This window comes from Mus musculus, chromosome 10 (genome assembly GCF_000001635.26).
Source record: "Mus musculus strain C57BL/6J chromosome 10, GRCm38.p6 C57BL/6J".
Classification (NCBI taxonomy): domain Eukaryota; kingdom Metazoa; phylum Chordata; class Mammalia; order Rodentia; family Muridae; genus Mus; species Mus musculus.
The window spans coordinates 128895984-128913550 of record NC_000076.6 but is presented as its reverse complement, the minus strand read 5'-3'; the positions used below and the strand labels follow the sequence as shown (position 1 = coordinate 128913550).

Below are 17567 nucleotides of genomic sequence, written 5' to 3'. Positions count from 1 at the left end.
ACAAGATTTAAGTATCTAAAATCCCTAAGCTGCCCAGGGAGCAAACTCTCTTGCCTCTTTAGTGCCTGCGAAACTTCTATTGTACACTGGGTGGTGTAAGGAGCTACCTTGCACCTACAGATGCTTTTTGGTGCAGCACTTGGAGAGATGGCCACCAGAGGGCGCTTTTCTCAGCAGAGAAATGAGAATTCCTAGTTGGCGCCTGGCACACCATTGTCTAGTTTTCCTGGGGATAGAAGGGAAAGTGATGAAAAGTGATCATAGCCAGATTGGGTGGCTTCCGTGAAAGAAGGAAATAAACTCAGGGACACTGCCACACAGGCGGCAAAATTCTTAAACATTCTTCTTGAGGGTTGAGGGAGGAGTTTGCTGGCCCTCAAAGCATCAGAAAGCCAAAAAGTTGTCCAAAATAGACATGTCCAGGCTCTACTGCGTAGGACCTCTATGGAAACTCCCTTTGACTTATGCAGGAGATGGCCTCAAGGATGCTGCGGCAACACTGTTTGAAGGCTAAGCAGGCAGCACAAAGCCAGGGGCAGAGGAGAGCACTCAGCTACAACCTCCTCTGGATTCCCCACCTCTTCCACTGCCAGCCCAACCAACACCCTCAAGAAAATACACCTTTCCCCAAATGCCCCTAAATATGCCTGCCTAATTTCAGGGCAGCGACAGGGAGAAGGAAAAGGAAGGGGCCATCCATCACTCTAAGATAAACTGAGACCATCTCCTTTTTTAGGTCTGAAAAAATAATCCGTTTAATTGAAAAACCTGGAGAATCCACTCCATGAAAAGACCAAACGCCCCCCACCCCTACATTACTTCATAGCCACTTCGAATACTCTTCACCAGACAGCAGGAGAAGATAATTCCCAAGACCTGAAAGGAAAGATGGAAATGAGGGTGGAGAGGAGGCAGGGCAAGCTTCCCCAAACCCATCCAACAGCCACTGTTCCCAGGCCGGTGCCTCCTGCTCCCCAGATGCCCTGGGCTGATTCAGACCCCCCCCCCCCAGCCCACAGCATTCTTCACCTCCACAAAAGCAATGCCCAGGGCCGCTGCAGCCACCAGCAGTATGTTCTTCCTTAGCCATATTGCTATAGTCTCCACGCAGCCCTGAAGGGAAGGGGCAGGCATGAATACCAACAGAAACTTCTACCTCCCTCCTCCTGTCCCTTTCTCCCAACCCCTATCCCCAGATCTCATCCCCCAACTCTGATCCCGTAAGCATCTCCTGTCTCCTTCTCCCTACCTGGGTATGGATAGTGGATTCCTTGAAATCATTCCCACAGCCCACAGTTATGTTGATGCAGCAAGAATCGGGGACTCTGTCCTTGGCCATGCCGGGGATGTTTTCCCAGTCTGTGTAGTTAGAAGCTCCACAGCAGTTATTCTAGGAAGGGAAGAGGGATGGGAGGGAAACCTCCACTTTAATTCAGAGTTGAGAATCTTCTATCCCGGCTAACCCTCCTCCCGGCCATCCCACTCACTTCTTTCTGCAATTTGTCCAAAATAGTGGCTGTTTTGTTGTCTTTAAGGTAATTCTGCATCTGCTGCTGGAAGCTTTTATTAAACTCTGACTTCACCTAAGAGCAGAGAAGTGGGTGCTGTAGAGAACAGACTTCCGGCCCCAGATTCCCAGAGCAACCTGAGATGGGTCCCCCCCCCCCCATTCCCTGCTTACCTGGTCTCTAAACACATAGCCAGCAATGGCCACAGCCACCTCCACAAGCATGATAAGAGACAGGAAGATGGCAAACTGTGGGAGGACAGGAGTTGGGTTTGAAGTCTGGATTTAAAGGGCTTGCTCTGACCCGGTCAATTACTGAGACTTTCCTGGTGTTCTCCATCCACCCACCTTCACCACAGAAAAGGCTTCCGGTAGCCCCCAAGAGCTCCCACACCCCACTCACTGTAATCATGAGACAGTAGTTCTCCTTGCAGGCCCCACAGCAGCCCACAAAGGCCACCAGGAAGAGGAAGGCACCCACTGCAATGATGACCACAGGCAACAGCGAGCCAGCAGTAGTCTCATGGGTAATGGCCTGCTTCAAGACAACCTGAACCGCTACACCAATGGCGATCAATCCCACTGCACAGGCCTGAGGAAAAAGGCGAGAGTTAGGTCAGATCCTCAGTCCAGTAGCCCTCGCACCCGACCCCCACCCAGAAGATAGATCCTACACCTCCAGGAAACACTGGCTGTAGACAAGGTCTGCCCATCCTTGCCCCACAATGAAGGCTGGGAAGTTGTTTAAGGCACACAAGGAGAAGGGAATCGGGAGGTGTCATGCTGCCTTTAAACAGCGCTTCGGCACAGGATATGGGTTACTTTCTATGGACTCCCAGCTAGAGTCTCTCCCAGAACTACCCCCTCACTCCAGTGACTCAGGTCCTAGGGCCAGCTAGGCTAGGGCGGAGGAGGGGGTAAGAGTGGCCCCTTTCGGGCCGGGCGTGGTGGCGCACGCCTTTAATCCCAGCACTCGGGAGGCAGAGGCAGGCGGATTTCTGAGTTCGAGGTCAGCCTGGTCTACAAAATGAGGTCCAGGACAGCCAGGGCTATACAGAGAAACCCTGTCTCGAAAAACAAACAAACAAAAAAAGAGTGGCCCCTTTCAGAACACACAGGGAGGAGCAAATGAAGGAGGGCAGAGCCTTTCCTACCCCCAAGTAAATGAGAGGGCTAAGAGAATGGAGAGGAATCAACGGTGTGAGGAGTGGAGACAGCCCCTTGGCGATACCATCAGACCGTTGGCAGGTTGCCCCACCACCCCGTACCACGAATGGTTGGGTCACCAGACAGGAAGGGCCAGGAGGGGGTTGGTTGGGGGTGCTCCCCGTCTAGGATGGCAATTCTCGGTCCAAACTTTACTCAGAGGTCCCGGAAAGCTGCGCGTGGGGGATGGGGAAGGGAGGTAGCGCGGACACGTTCTGCCTTTGGCCCTTTTCCCTGGGCTTTCCTTCCACATCTGGCCTCCAGCTGCCTTCATCTCTGGGTCCCTCACCCTTCACGGCTCCCGCTCCAAGACTCCCCCCCCCGCACCCCGCCCGGGCGCCCCGTCGCTCTCCCCGCACTACTCACGCAGAAGGCCAGCAGGAGAACGTAGAGCAAAAACTTGACACACTTCATTCCTCCTTCCACCGCCATGGCTGTTGGGCCTGGGGCCGCGGAGAACACCAAGGATTAGAGCAGGTAGAGCAGGCCGAGGGGCCGCCACATCCGCAGCTCCCCGCCGGCCTTCGCAGCCTTCCCTGCGCGGCCCCCATCGCTGCCCTCCCACCCAGAAACCCGCGGTCAGACCCACGTCTCCCAGCCCTCCCCGCTCGCCGGCCGGACTGGGGCGCGCCACGCAGCGGGGCCTCGGGATCTCGGGATCCCGGGACGCACGGAGGGCGCGGCCGGACTCCAGGTAGATCTCCGCCCGCCGCTGCACAGCGCCGATTCCCGATCCCCGATCCCGACAGGCCGCGACCCGAGACCCTCGCCAGCCCCTGGGCGCGAGCCTCCCCTCGGGTGCGGCGCGGATGGCGCCCCGCGAACTTCGAGGCAAAGTTGCCCCCACGGACGTCCCCCGGGTCCCCGGGCCCGGCTCACCTGCGCTCCCCGACGCTTCTCAGTACTCTCCTGCCGCGGCTCAGCCGCCGTCTCCCGTGCCCCCTGCCCGCGCCCCGCCTGCTGCACGGCCCCGCCCCGGCTCCGGCCGCCCCCCTCCCCCGCAGGGTGGCCGCCTTCTTCCCTCCCTCCCTCTCTCTCTCATGTGACACGGGAACAGCTGCGGCCTGAGTCACCAGGCTAGCAGGGGGAGGTGAGCCCCCCGCCAGGACAAGGCCACGTGGCCGCTGCCTGGAAGGCTCGAGCCAGGAGCCGGACCTCAGGGTTCCCGGAGCCCTCTGCAACCCAGGCGCCGTCTGGTTCTCTCTGGTTCAGGAGTAGGCGAGTCAGAGTCCAGAGGACGCACGGCGGCTCAGAGTTGCCCAAAGACAGAACTGAGCCAAAGTATCAAAACGGTCATCTGCAGACCTCAACCCACCGAGTACCCACCACGCAGCTCCCTCTCCGTCCTTGTTCAAGGCCCTGCCCCCCGCCCCATTCCCGAGCCACCCGCAGAAGGTGTGGGTTGAGTGGCACTGGGTGAAGTCAGAATAAACACTTCCAGAAAGCCCCTAGCTTCCCATCCTAGAAGTCTCCCAACATTCTGGACTAGGGTTTTATGGCCCCAGCTTCTCCATTTTCTAGAACTCCTGAGCTGAGAAAACCCTTTGAGGAAGCCCTTGTCTAGAACCCCGTTTCCATGCGTCAATCATAACACGTCAGAGCCTGGGCCCTCCTGGGAAAAGATTAACAAAGCCTTAGAGCTCCCTTGCTCCTGGATTAGCCAGTGGTTAATGGAGATGTGAGAAAGGACACTAAGGCCGGCGAGGCAATAGCATGGACTTCCGTATCTTATTCCTCTTTTCATCAGAGATGGCAAAACCAGGTAAAGGCGAGAGTTAGAAATACCTTTCTCCCGTGTGCCGCTGGTGGTTCACAGAAGGAACTGTTGTAAAAAGCTCAGATAGGACCGACCGGCCTTACACTCCTAACCTGAACTTTGTCCTTTTCTCCGCAGCTCCTTCTGCCTTGAGTTGCTTACTGAATCTGAAGGGAAGGGACTGTATATAAAGAAACAATTAAAACAAAGGCCAGCTGGTGGCACACATATGTAATCCCAGCACTTTCATATTCTCTCTCTCTCTCTCTCTCTCTCTCTCTCTCTCTCTCTCTCTCTCTCTCGATAGGGTTTCTCTGTGTAGACCCGGCTGCCCTGGAACTCTATCTGTAGACCAGGCTGGCCTCAAACTCAGAGATCTGCCTGCCTCAGCCTCCAGACACTAAAAGTCCATGACACCACACCTGGCACAAGAAAATCAAAAATTCAAAGCCACTCTGGACAGTTTAGTGAGACACCACACACACACACACCTATCTCTTTGGAATCAGGGTCTCATGTAGCCCAGGCTGGCCTGGAATTCCATATGTAGCTGAGGATAACCCTGAACTGCAGGTCATTTTGCCTCCACAAGTGCTGGCACCACCGGTGTGCACAAGTGCATCTAGTTTATGCAGTTCTGGCACCAGACCCAGGATTTTGTGCCTACTAGGCAAGCACTCTACCAGCTAAGCTGTATACCCAGTGCTAGTGAGACTATAGTTCAAAATGGCGAATGGAAATGCATGCAGATCTATGGTAGAGCATGTGTCACGAACTCAGGCTCAGTTCCCAGGCTACAAAGAAGTCTAGGCATGATGGTGAGGCCTGTCCTTCCCAGCACTATGGAGGTGAAGGCAGGATGGCTGAAGGTTACAGGCCATCCTGGGCTACACAACAACACCTTGTCTCAATCCAACCAAAACAAAATCAGTGGTATACACCTATAAGTATAGCATTTGGGAGACTGAAACGGGAGGATCCCTTGGTCATTCAAAGTTCAAGGCCAGAATGAGCTACGACTCGAGACCCCATCTCAAAAAAAACAAGAATAAACCTGAGCTGAGGACGTAGTTCAGTTGGTAAAGTGCTTGCTTAATATGCAGACAGCCTGGGCTTGTATTCTTAGCACCTCATGAACCAGGCATGGTTGTGGTATGTGCTTATTATTCCAGAACTCATGAGGTAGAGGCATAAGTCTCATGAATTCAAGATCATCCTTGGCTACCTAAGGAGTTTGAGGCCAGTCTAAGGAATTAGTCCTTGTCTCCAAATATGAGTAAATAATCGAATAATAAATCAGTACCAGATAAATGAAGAACCTTGGCGTGATAGCACATGTTTATTATTTCCATACTCAGGCTGAAGTAGAGCAATCATGACTTACAGGCCAGCTTGGGCCATATGCTGGGACCCTGTCTCAAAAAGGAGGAGGAGGAAGAGGAAGAGAAAGAAAAGGAAGAAGAAAAGGAAAAGGAGAAGGAAGAGGAGGAAAAAGAAATGAAAGAGGAGGAAGAGGAGGAGGAAGAAGAGAAAGAGGAGGAAGAAGAAGAGGAAAAGGAGAAGGAAGAAGAGGAAAAAGAAAAAAGAGGAAGAAGAGGAAGGGAAAGAGGAAGAAGAAGAAGAGGAAAAGGAGAACGAAGAGGAGGAAAAAGAAAAGAAAGAGGAGGAAGAGGAGGCAGAAGAGGAGAAAGGAGAAAGAGGAAGAGGAAGAAAAGAAAAAGGAGGAGGAAGAAAAAGAAAAGGAGGAGGAAGAGGGGAAGGAGGAAGAGGGGGAAGAGGAGGAGAAAGGGCTGGGGAGATAGATGGCTCAGTTGTTTAGAGCACTTGCTCTTACAGAGTGCCTGACTTCAATTCCCAGCATACACATGGTGGCCTATGACCTCTGTAACTCCAATTCCAGTGGATATGATGCCATTTTCTTGCCTTCTTGGGCATATATCAGACACACACACACATATATATATATATATATATATATATATATATATATATATTACACATATATACATGCAGGCAAAATATACACGCACATATACACGCATATATTCTTAAAATTATGTATCCTAAGGGTTGGAAAGATCACTCAGTAGGTAAGAGCACTTGCACAAACATAAGGACCTGAGTTCTGATCCAAGCACCCACATAAAAAAAAAAAAAAAAAATCAGGTGTGTGGGTGGCAGGATATGGTGGGGGGGCCTCCACCACTCAGAGGAGAAGGGGAGGGGGAAGGGCAAGGACTATGTGGACAGGGGTGACCAGCGAGCAGGATGTAAAGTGAATAAGCAAAAAATAAAATTATGGTGGTGGTGGGGACATCCTTTTGGAGATGGGAGGAGGAACGGGATGAGCAACTGTGGGGGTGAGAACAGGAAGGGAATGGGAGGATTGTAAAAGAATAAAAGTAATTTAAATACATAAGCAAATAATAAATAAATATTCCAAAATACAAAAACAAAATAAATAAAATTACATTTTTTTAAAAATCAGGTGTAGCTCCACAAGCATCTCAGAACTGAGACAAGGGGATCACTGGGACTTGCTGGCCATCAGCCTAGCTCCAAGTCCAGTCTCAAGGGACCAAGGTGGAAGATGATAAAGCTGGCCACCTAACTTCCTTCTCTAACCTCACACACATAGACAAACACCACACATCCAGAGAGATGTAGCATGCATGAAAACAAACGGAACCAGAGGTCACCGTGGTCACAAAGACAGACATCACATGTTTTCTCTCACATGTGGACTCCGGAACGGCTTTTTAAAAGGACATGAAAGTAAATGGAGAATTATTATTAGTGACGTGGGAGGGAAAAGAGAACAGGGGATGAATAGGAAAAGGAAAAACAGGGTAAATATTCATGTATGGAAATGTCATGTGATAGGTTACTCTCTGCCAACGAAATGAGCCAATTTAAGCCAAATTAAAGTATGAAAGCAGGTTTGTGGGGGTAGCTCTTGGGGGAGACAAAAGGGAAGGGGAAGAGGAAGAGAACTCAAGCACACACAGAGAGAAAGAGAGACAGAGAGACAGAGGGGAGAGGGAGACACACACACACACACACACTCGGATGGGCGAGAGGAAGCCCAGCCCCTGGGTTGGAAAGTTTCACATAGAGGGCCGGGCATCCCAGCCTATAATAGGTAGAGACTGAGGGAGAGCGGGAGAATGTGGAGCCCAGGTCCATTTGGTATGTTAAATAAGCCACTAGTCCCAACGTTGTGATAAATCCAGGAGATAGTTGTGCACACCTTTAATCCCAGCAACAGGAGGCAGAGGCAGGTGGAGCTCTGAGTTCCAGGCCAGCCTGGAATTCCAAATCAACAAAGGCTACATAGAGTCCCTGGTTCAAGGAAAAAAAAAAACAAAAACAAACAAACAAAAAAGCCACGGGTGTGCCCATGTCAATAATACACATTATTCAGTACCTCATCTGCCCCTTACACACTCACTTCACTTCCCACGAGATGTAAATCTTCTATAAAAGAAAATGCAAAGATCAGGCAATCACCTAAGCTAAGAAGCAGTTTTATGAATTATGTCCTCCCAGCGGAATACTCTAGGCACATCCTGGACCTGGCAGGATATGGGTAAGAAGTCAAAATGCCAAAGAAAAGAGTATTCATGACTTTTCTTTCTTTCTTTCTTTCTTTCTTTCTTTCTTTCTTTCTTTCTTTCTTTCTTTCTTTCTTTGTTTTTGTTGTTGTTGTTTTGGGGGTTTTTTTGTTTGTTTGTTTATTTGTTTTGGGGGGGGTGTTTTGTTTTGGTTTTTTTTTTTTTTTTTTCAAGACAGGGTTTCTCTGTGTAGCCCTGGCTGTCCTGGAACTCACTCTGTTGAACAGGCTGGCCTCGAACTCAGAAATCCGCCTGCCTCTGAGATTAAAGGCGTGTGCCACCACTACCTGGCCTCATGACTTTTCTTATTGTGTTGTCGCCAGATGCCAGATAGCAAGGAGAGAAAGAGAGGGCCCCTGCCAGAAGGTAGATCCATATTCTATCTGAACTGAAGGGCAGAAACTCCTGGAGAGCCACAGGAGTTCAGGGAGGGAGTGGATTCCTCCGAGGTGGACCGTCTTCCCCAAGGCAACCTTTGGCCACGGGCAAATTCTTGTCTTCAGGGATAGGGAGGGAGAATTAGACTTGACAACAGTTTATTAGGCTTGAAGGGGATGATCTCAGTGGTAGAACATTTGTTTATTATGTGCAGTCCTGGATTCTATCTCTACCAATGCAACAACAACAACAACAACAACAAAGTAAAATAAAGTTTGCTGGCTTTGATAGTGGTAAGATAAGGCAGGAAGCCGGGCGGTGGTGGCACACGCCTTTAATCCCAGCACTTGGGAGGCAGAGGCAGGCAGATTTCTGAGTTCAAGGCCAGCCTGGTCTACAGAGTGAGTTCCAGGACAGCCAGGGCTATACAGAGAAACCCTGTCTGGAAAAACCAAAAGATAAGGCAGGAAAATTATGCACGTTCTTTAAAGGTGCACACTGAAGGGCATGTCATGCCTGTAATGTGTCTGGAATTCTTCTAAACAATAAATGAAGCAAAAGATGGTTAGAAGCAGAATGGTGAGGTCTAGAAGACGACACTTTTCCACAAGCAGAGATGGTGAGAAGGAAGGAAGGAAGGAAGGAAGGAAGGAAGGAAGGAAGGTAGGTGCTGGAGCCTCTGAGAAGGTGAAGCACTAAGTGACTAAACATCCGGACACCTGGAAGACACTGAGATGGCAGTCGTTGTCCATAAGAGAGAGGACGGAGGCATCACCCAGGAAAGGAAATAGTCACCTAACCTAGGAAGCTCACGACTGGCATTCGTCCAGGAGGCTACACCCTACCAGAACTTAGAGATATGGAGGTATGGCCATGCTACTCAGAAGGCCAAGGCAGGAGAATCACCTGAGTCCAGCATTTCAGAGCCAGCCTGGATAACATATCAACCCTAATAATTATGATTTAATTAGTTAATTCAAGGAGAGGCTGGAGAGACAGCTTGGTCAGTAAAGTGCTTGGTGCTTCTCCACACCCATATGCACACAACAAAAGAAAGAGAACCTGAAGTAGGGAGTAAAGAGGCTACACAGGAGATTGTGTAGATCCTTCCTCAGTTCACCCAGGGTTACTCCTCCTCCCGTGATGTCAATGTTATCATTCCTGTTTTATTTATATTCTGTGGGTGGAGGTCAGAGGACAACGGACTTCAGGAGTCTGTTCTCTCCTTCCACCATGTGGGTTCCAGGGATCGAAAGACTTCAGGCCTAGAGGCAAATGCCCTCACCTGCTGGCCTCTTTTCTGTCTTACAGATAAGGAAACTGGCTTGACACTGTAGAGTAACATTCCCAGAGCCAGTTAGGACAGTCTTAGAATTTTTTTTGTTTGATTACTTTTTTTTTTCTTTGTCTTAGACAAGGTATCTCTATGTAGCTCTGGCAGTCCTGGAACTCACTATGTAGACCACACTAACAATGACCACACAATGACTCTGCCTCTTGAGTGCTGGGACTAAAGGAGACTGCCACACCCTGCCTGTCTTCGAATGTAAGCCCAGATCATTCACAAGAGGAGGATGGGAGTATCACCCAAGAAAGGAGACAGGCACCCAAGGTAGGAAGCACAAGACAGCCAGGCAGTGCATACACCCTACAAAGAATCAGAGATGTGGGAGCTGGAGAGATGGCTCAGTGGCTAAGAGCACTGACTGCTCTTCCAGAGGTCCTGAGTTCAGTTCCCAGCAGCCATGTGGTGGCTCACAACCATCTGTAAAGGAATCTGATGCCCTCTTCTGGTGTGTCTTAACACAGCTACGGTGTACTCATTATACATAAAATAAATAAGTATTTTTTTAAAAAAAAGAAAAAGAATCAGAGATGTAAAACTCTAAAGCCCGTGCTTTTTCCCCACTCACTGGAGACCTGTAAAAGAAAACAAGAAAAGGAAGGGAAGCGGAGCCTGGTGGCGCACACCTTCAGCACTTGGGAGGCAGAGGCAGGCGGATTTCTGAGTTCGAGGCCAGCCTAGTCTACAGAGTGAGTTCCAGGACAGCCAGGGCTACACAGGGAAACCCTGGCTCGAAAAACCAAAAGAAAAAAAAAAAAAAAAAAAAAAAAGGAAAGGGAAGGGAAAAGTGAAGCTTACAGACCAGCAAGAGCCACAAGTCCTAAGCAGTTTGGAAAGGTCAGTTCAGGTGGTGTGGTCTCCTGCACTATGTCCTGGGGTCCAGGAGCAAGAGAAGAAGTGGACATAACTGAATGAGCAGAAGGAGAGCTGGCATGCAGATGAGAGAGTTACCACCACCCAGGGGGAATGCCAAAGGGAGGGAGGGCCAGGGCTGCAGCAGAGGCACAGTAGTGGCAGAGGTTGGGGAAACAGGAGAAAGCCAGGGAGGCAGAGAACTGGAGGGGAAGGACAGGCTGGTCAGACTACTGAGTAAAACTCCTACACAATAAGATGGTACTCTGATGGCATTGTGACAAGCTGGGTACGAGGGTAGAGGAAGTGCGCTTACAGATGGAAAACCGCAGAAGACTGGAGCTAAAGAGATGGCTCAGCAGTTAAGCCCACTGGCTGCTCTCAAGTGAGCCCAGACTTGTTTCCCAGAACCCATATAAAAGCTCACAATCATCTAAGGATCTACAGCCTCTTCTGAACTCCCAGGGCATTACACACACCACACACACAGTACAGATGCACACATTCAGGACCCATCTATATATCTATACATAAAATAAATACATTTTTCTTACTTCTGGAGGTCAGAGATGGTAGTGGCTATGAAATATGAATTACTTTAATGCCACTTAACTCTACCTTAAGATTACTTAAAGTGAGCCAAACAGATGGCTCAGCAGGGAAGAGCCTTGACACATGAGCCTGGTGACTTGAATTCCAGCACAAAAACGCAGTAAAAAGTCATTCTTGGGGGCTGGAGAGATGGCTCAGTGGTTAAGAGCGCTGACTGCTCTTCCGAAGGTCCAGAGTTCAAATCCCAGCAACCACATGGTGGCTCACAAACATATGTATTGAGATCTGACTCCCTCTTCTGGTGTGTCTGAAGACATCTACAGTGTACTTACATATAATTATAAATCTTTGGGCCAGAGCAAGCAGAGGTCCTGAGTTCAATTCCCAGCAGCCACATAAAGGCACATCTGTACAGCTACAGTGTATTCATATACATAAAATAAAGAAGTGAATCTTTTAAAAAAAAATAAGTCTTTCTTGCCAGGCAGTAGTAGTTAGTGAACACCTTCAGTCCCAGTACTCAGGAAGCTGAAGCAAGCAGATATCCGTGAGTTTGAGGCCAGCCCAGTCTACAGAGTGAGTTTCAGAACAGCCAAAGCTATACAGAGAGACCCAGTCTAAAGAAAACAAAATAATTCTCAGTGGTAAGCACCCACAATCCCAGCACTCATGGTAAAATGGAAGGTGGAGACAGAAGAATTGCCCACAGCCTCACAGGCCAGCTAATCTATGACTCAGCAGAAACAGGAGAAACACAGCCTTGTCTAGCTTGGTGGTGCTCACCTCTACTCCCAGCAGAGGCAGACAGATCTCTGTGAGTTCAAGGCCAGCCTGGTCTACAGAGAGAGTTCCAGGACAGCCAGGGCTATACAGAAAAACCCTGACTAAATAAATAAATAAGGTAAAATTTATTTCTTATGTACTTTACCACCATAGCACCTGGTCTACAGAGAGAGTTCCAGGACAGCCAGGGCTATACAGAAAAACCCTGTCTAAATAAATAAATAAGGTACAATTTCTTTCTTTTTTGTTTGTTTTGTTTTTCGAGACAGGGTTGCTCTGTGTAGCCCTGGCTGTCCTGGAACTCACTCTATAGACCAGGTTGGCCTCAAACTCAGAAATCTGCCTGCCTCTGCCTCCCAAGTGCTGGGATTAAAGGCATGCGCCACCACGCCCGGCTAAAATTTATTTCTTATGTACTTTACCACCATAGCACCAATCATAACTTGGAAAGTCAACACTTCAAGGCAGAGGGGGGTCGGCAGTGGAAGATGAGCTGGGAGGAGACCCCTGTGCCTTCACATGAAGTGAAGCCAGGCTTCTTTGCAGCTCCACTGTTTCCTTCCAAGGCCAGAAGCACAGCACAGGAAGTGAAGGTAAGAGGGAGGGTGGAGAAAAGGAAGCTCTATGGGAGGAAACAATGAGCAAGCATATCAACCCTAAGGCTATCCTCTACAGAGGGTAAGAAGAATGATAGCCAGGACTCAGGCTCTCCATTCATACACAAGGCTGTGCTGAGCCCCACCCTTGAACAATAAGAGAGTTGCTCCCAGACTGCACACTTAGATCAAAAGAATGTTGGGAAAAGAGGTGTGACTGTGCAGGGCAGCGGTGGCGCATGCCTTTAATCCCAGCACTTGGGAGGCAGAGGCAGAGGCAGGCAGATTTCTGAGTTCGAGGCCAGCCTGGTCTACAGAGTGAGTTCCAGGACAGCCAGGACTACATAGAGAAAAGAGAAACCCTGTCTGGAAAAACCAAAAGGAAAAAAAAAAGAGGTGTGACTGTGGGTCTCTAGGTCCTGCCAGCAGAAGGACTCACTGACCATTCCCAGCAAAGCTCCCCAGCCAGTCTGACACAAACCTGGTCTCGCACCAGTGCTGAATCCATCCCTAGAGGAACATACCCACATGGGGAGCAACGCTCTGCTCTGCTCTGCAATCTCTGTCGGTAGAGTCTGGAAACATAGAGGAGACTCTCCTGCCACTGAGATAACCAACTGTTTGTTTCACTAGCAAGTCTAGATGGCTGTATTGCCAAAGAGGACGCATTGCCCAAGCCCCATTGTCCTCACTGTGAGGAAATGGAAGGCTCAGAGAGGTGAAGATTGTCATTTAAGACCATCCTATCTGTCCCCAAGAGAGATACCACAGAGTGAGAACGGTTGCAACTTGTAAGTGGTATAACAAACTTTTGCTTGCTCTGGCTGGTGGCAGGAGAACAATTTCCCTTCTCCCCTCACAGTTTTGAGGATCATGAAAGGAATGCAGGCGGCTGGCTTTGCTCCCTTAAAATGGTAAGGCTTAGGGTTCCAGTGTAGTTCAGCAGAGAAGTGCTTATCCAGCAAGCATGGCCCAATGTTCAATCTCCAGCACTAATAACAAAGTTAGGGGGCAGGAATGAGGCTCAGCCAGTTCAGGACTTGCCAGTCATGCATGAAGGCCTAAGTTCAACCCATGGCCCTGCATAAACTGGGCATAATGGCCCATGGCTGTAATCCCAGAACTGAGACAAGAGGATCAGAATTTAGTGCTCATCATAAAATACAAAGAGAGTCTGAGGGCTTCACCATATTATTGGTTTTTTGGGGAGGTGGGTTCGGTTTTGTTCTTGTTTTCAAGAATCTCAATATATAGCTCAGGCTGTCTTAGAACTCACTATGCTTGCCAGGCATGGTGGCGCACGCCTTTAATCCCAGCACTTGGGAGGCCCAGGCAGGCGGATCTCTGAGTTCGAGGCCAGCCTGGTTTAAAGAGTGAATTCCAGGACAGCCAGGGCTACACAGAGAAACCCTGTCTCGAAAAACAAAACAAAACAAAACAAAACAAAACAAAAAAAAAAAAAAAAACAAAAAAAAAAAAAAAAGAAAGGAAAGGAAAGGAAAGGAAAGGAAAGGAAAGGAAAGGAAAGGAAAGGAAAGAACTCACTATGTAGACCAGGCTGGCCTCAAACTCATAGATATCTGCCTTTCTCTGCCTCCCTCCCAAGTGTTAGAATTAAAGGTGTGCACCACTATGCCTGGGCATATTATCTTTAGACTTGTGGGAATTAAATTGACTTTGCTTGCTGAGCAGTGGTGGCACACACCTTTGATCCCAAATACTCCAGGGGCTGAGGCAGGTGGATCTTTGTGAATTTGAGGCCAGCCTGGTCTACAGAGTGAGTTCTAGAACAGCCAGAGCTATACAGAGAAACCCTGTATCCAAAAAAAAAAATTGTATTTAATTAATTAGTTAATTAATTAAAAATAAAACAACTTTGCTCTGATGGGCTGAGAAGGTGGCTCATTGGTGGATAGAATTGACTGCTCTCCCAGAGGACCCATGTGCAGTCTCACACCAGGTGGCTCACAACTGTCACTCCATCTACAGGGGATCTGACACCCTTTCTGCATTCCATGGGCGCCTTCATCTTTCTGCTGAGACAGAGCACAGATGAGCATTTAATCAATGAGACAAAAGCAAAGCTATGTGTTTGCTGGTTACTTTTTTATGTCTAGTCCCTGGGACTGAAAGCCAAGGACACTAGGCCAGGGCAGAGAAAGAACTCATCCCATGGGTGAGTCTAGTCCTAGGCCATATGGTCCTGCCTTTAAGATGTTTACGGGCAGGGCAGGAGAGATAGTTCAGCTATCAAGAGAATAGCTTGTTCTTCTAGAGGACCATGGTTCTGTTCCCAGCATCCACATGGTGGCTTACAACTGGAGCTCTAATTCTAAGGGACCTGGTTGCCTCTCTGGACACACGTGCAGTGCACTCACATACATTCAGGAAAGATACTTAGAAACACAAAATGGGGGCTGGTGAGATGGCTCAGTGGGTAAGAGCACCGACTGCTCTTCCGAAGGTCCGAAGTTCAAATCCCAGCAACCACATGGTGGCTCACAACCACCCGTAATGAGATCTGATGCCCTCTTCTGGTGCGTCTGAAGACAGCTACAATGTACTTATATATAATAAATAAATAAATAAATCTTAAAAAAATGGAATCCTCACATAATGTTTAAAAAAAAAAAAAAAGAAACACAAAATGAAAACAAACAAATCTCTTTTTAAAAAAGTAAAGACTTTTGCAGACACAGACAAAACTACAGTATGGTGTGATGCCTATAGTGAGGAGGAGGCCTGGATCCTGGGTGCTGCTTAGCACAGGGCGGTGGGCACAAGAGAATGTCAAAGTACCTAAGATGCGCTGAGCATGACGGCACATACCTTTAATCGCTGTACTCAGGAGATCATTATAAAGAGATGTCTGTGAGTTCAAGCCTTATCCACCTAGCAAGTTCTAGGCCAGCAAGGGCCACATAGTGAGATCCTATTTCAAAAGCAAACAACTCTAAGGTGGCTGTCAAAGAACGAGGGTTTTGTAGGAGGCATACTAAATGCTGCACTCAAACCGGTCAGGTTCCTTGCATAGGTGTGGAGTTTCAGTGAGAAAGCCAACAAAGAGGAGAAGTATCAGAGTGGGAATCAGCAGGGAATGTTGGTAATGCCAAGGCAGACTCCCTGGTCCTGGTTCTTTTTGTACCTTACACACACACACACACACACACACACACACACACTCTTCTGAGCCACTACTTTGATCTTTACAGCCAAGTACTCTCTCCTGACTTCTCACTGAGATTGGGTTTTCTTGGAATTCTGCCTCCAGTTTCCCTCTCACCAGCTTCCCTCATCTAACAGCTCAGCCCCTGCTTTCCCAGTGCCCAGATCAGCCCATCTGTCAGCATTTTGACATCTCTGGAAGAATAAACATTGAGCTCTCTCTCTCTCTCTCTCTCTCTCTCTCTCTCTCTCTCTCTCTCACACACACACACACACACACACACACACACGTTCCCCACTACCCCCACCCCCACCCCCTTTCCAGGAATATGATGTCTCCTGCTGGAAGGCTCTCAAGTTAGGATTTCAAGACTCTGGGAAGAAAGCAGTATGTAAAAAAGACACAGAAAAGGTGGGGATACCTGGAAACCCCCAGGCTAAAAAGGAAAGGGTAGATAGAACTGGTGGGCTGACATTCCTTAAGAAGGCTAGGGAAAATTGACTGGAAATTCAGAGAAGGTTCTTGGGAGGGGGCAGCTGGAGGCAAAGAAAGCCATGAATGAGCCTTAATGATTCTTACAGACTTCAGATTGTTCTAGACCTTCTTGATCACCACTACAGCCCCAAACACAAACTCTTTGGATCCTTCCTCCCAGCCCCCAGCTTCTCATAGAGAAGAAGCTAAAGAAGTTAGAGGGGCTGCCAAGGGACCCGGGCAAGATAAGTATAGGGTTTGGAGAACATGATACAGGAAGGGGCAATAATTACACAGTAAGGTCCTCTTGGGGACTGCAGGGTTTGTGGGCAGAAGACTTGGAAGAGTCCACTTCTCCAACACACCACCCCAGCCAGGAAAAGCTGCTCCACACCCCTAGAGAGGCACATACTAGAAGGGAAGAGAGTAGGGAGGTAAGCCTCCAGGGAGGTCCTCTCCCCCCACCCCCTGCTCCTACAATTCAACCATTTCACCCTCCTCACCCACCCCAAGGAAGCCCCCAAGTATGGAAGAATAAAGCCATTAGCCCCAGAGATAAGGCTTTTGGGGGGAAAATGGAGATAGGATTAGGGAATACTGTGTACCACTGCAACCTGACCTCGCCTAATCTTAGAAGCTAAACGGGGTCAGGTCTGGGGGGGCACTTGTGTGGGAAGAATGGGGAAATTCTCTCAAAGGAGGCAAGAAAAGTAGCTTTCTCCAAAAGCCCAGCTCTAATGTACAGGGCAGGAAGGGGTGCCGCAGATCAGGGAAGCAGTGTATTCCTCATACCCCACCCCCACTCCATCCCACTCTCCACCCCCGTAACAGCACCCTTGAGCCTTGGCCTCGAACACTGGCAACAGACTCCTCAGGAGCAGTTCTTGCTTCTAAGGCTGTTAACAGACCGCATACCGGAGAACGCACTTCCATCCCTCTACCGGCTCCCTCCCCTAGATACTTGCTTCCTTTTCACCCGTAGCTCACAACCTTCAAACCTAAATACCAGCCTCAAGACCCTTACCCACATTTGCTATGAACCAGTCAGGACCTGGAAGGAGGCGGGTATGGAGGTCGCTCTGGTAACCTAGGAGAGGGGCACCCCTAGCTGGAAGGCAGTTACCAGGGAGACCAGGGCAGTGAGCTGGGATCCAAGCCAGGGTTGGCACATACCGGTATAAGCAAAGGGTGGGTGCGTGGGCTGTTTGGTTGGCGGGTGACAGGGTCTCTCTAGGTAGCCCGGGCTGACCTTGACTTATAGCAATGATCTGCCTCACACTCTCTCTTGACACTTCGGCTTACAGACTTGCGCTATCACCCCAGCAAGCAAAAGTCTTA

At 49.1% G+C, this 17567-nt stretch overlaps 1 protein-coding gene across 5 annotated transcripts; it reads right to left on the bottom strand.

The window, feature by feature from the left end:
- Positions 1 to 728: 728 nt before the first annotated feature.
- On the bottom strand, positions 729 to 17320 carry Cd63 (CD63 antigen). Of its 5 annotated transcripts, none has more exons than XM_030244852.1 (9): positions 17258 to 17320; positions 4499 to 4650; positions 3080 to 3156; positions 1911 to 2099; positions 1682 to 1756; positions 1488 to 1583; positions 1250 to 1390; positions 1030 to 1113; positions 729 to 876 (listed from the first exon to the last, which is right to left on the bottom strand). In XM_030244852.1, exons 3-9 carry the CDS (start codon positions 3143 to 3145, stop codon positions 811 to 813), a joined length of 717 nt encoding a protein of 238 aa, XP_030100712.1. In that variant the 5' UTR covers positions 3146 to 3156; positions 4499 to 4650; positions 17258 to 17320; the 3' UTR covers positions 729 to 810. The 5 variants fall into 5 exon arrangements, with proteins under 5 accessions (XP_030100712.1, XP_030100711.1, NP_001036045.1 ...); XM_030244851.1 differs by having other exon boundaries at positions 17254 to 17315; NM_001042580.1 differs by lacking the exon at positions 17258 to 17320 and having other exon boundaries at positions 4499 to 4632.
- Positions 17321 to 17567: the final 247 nt, after the last annotated feature.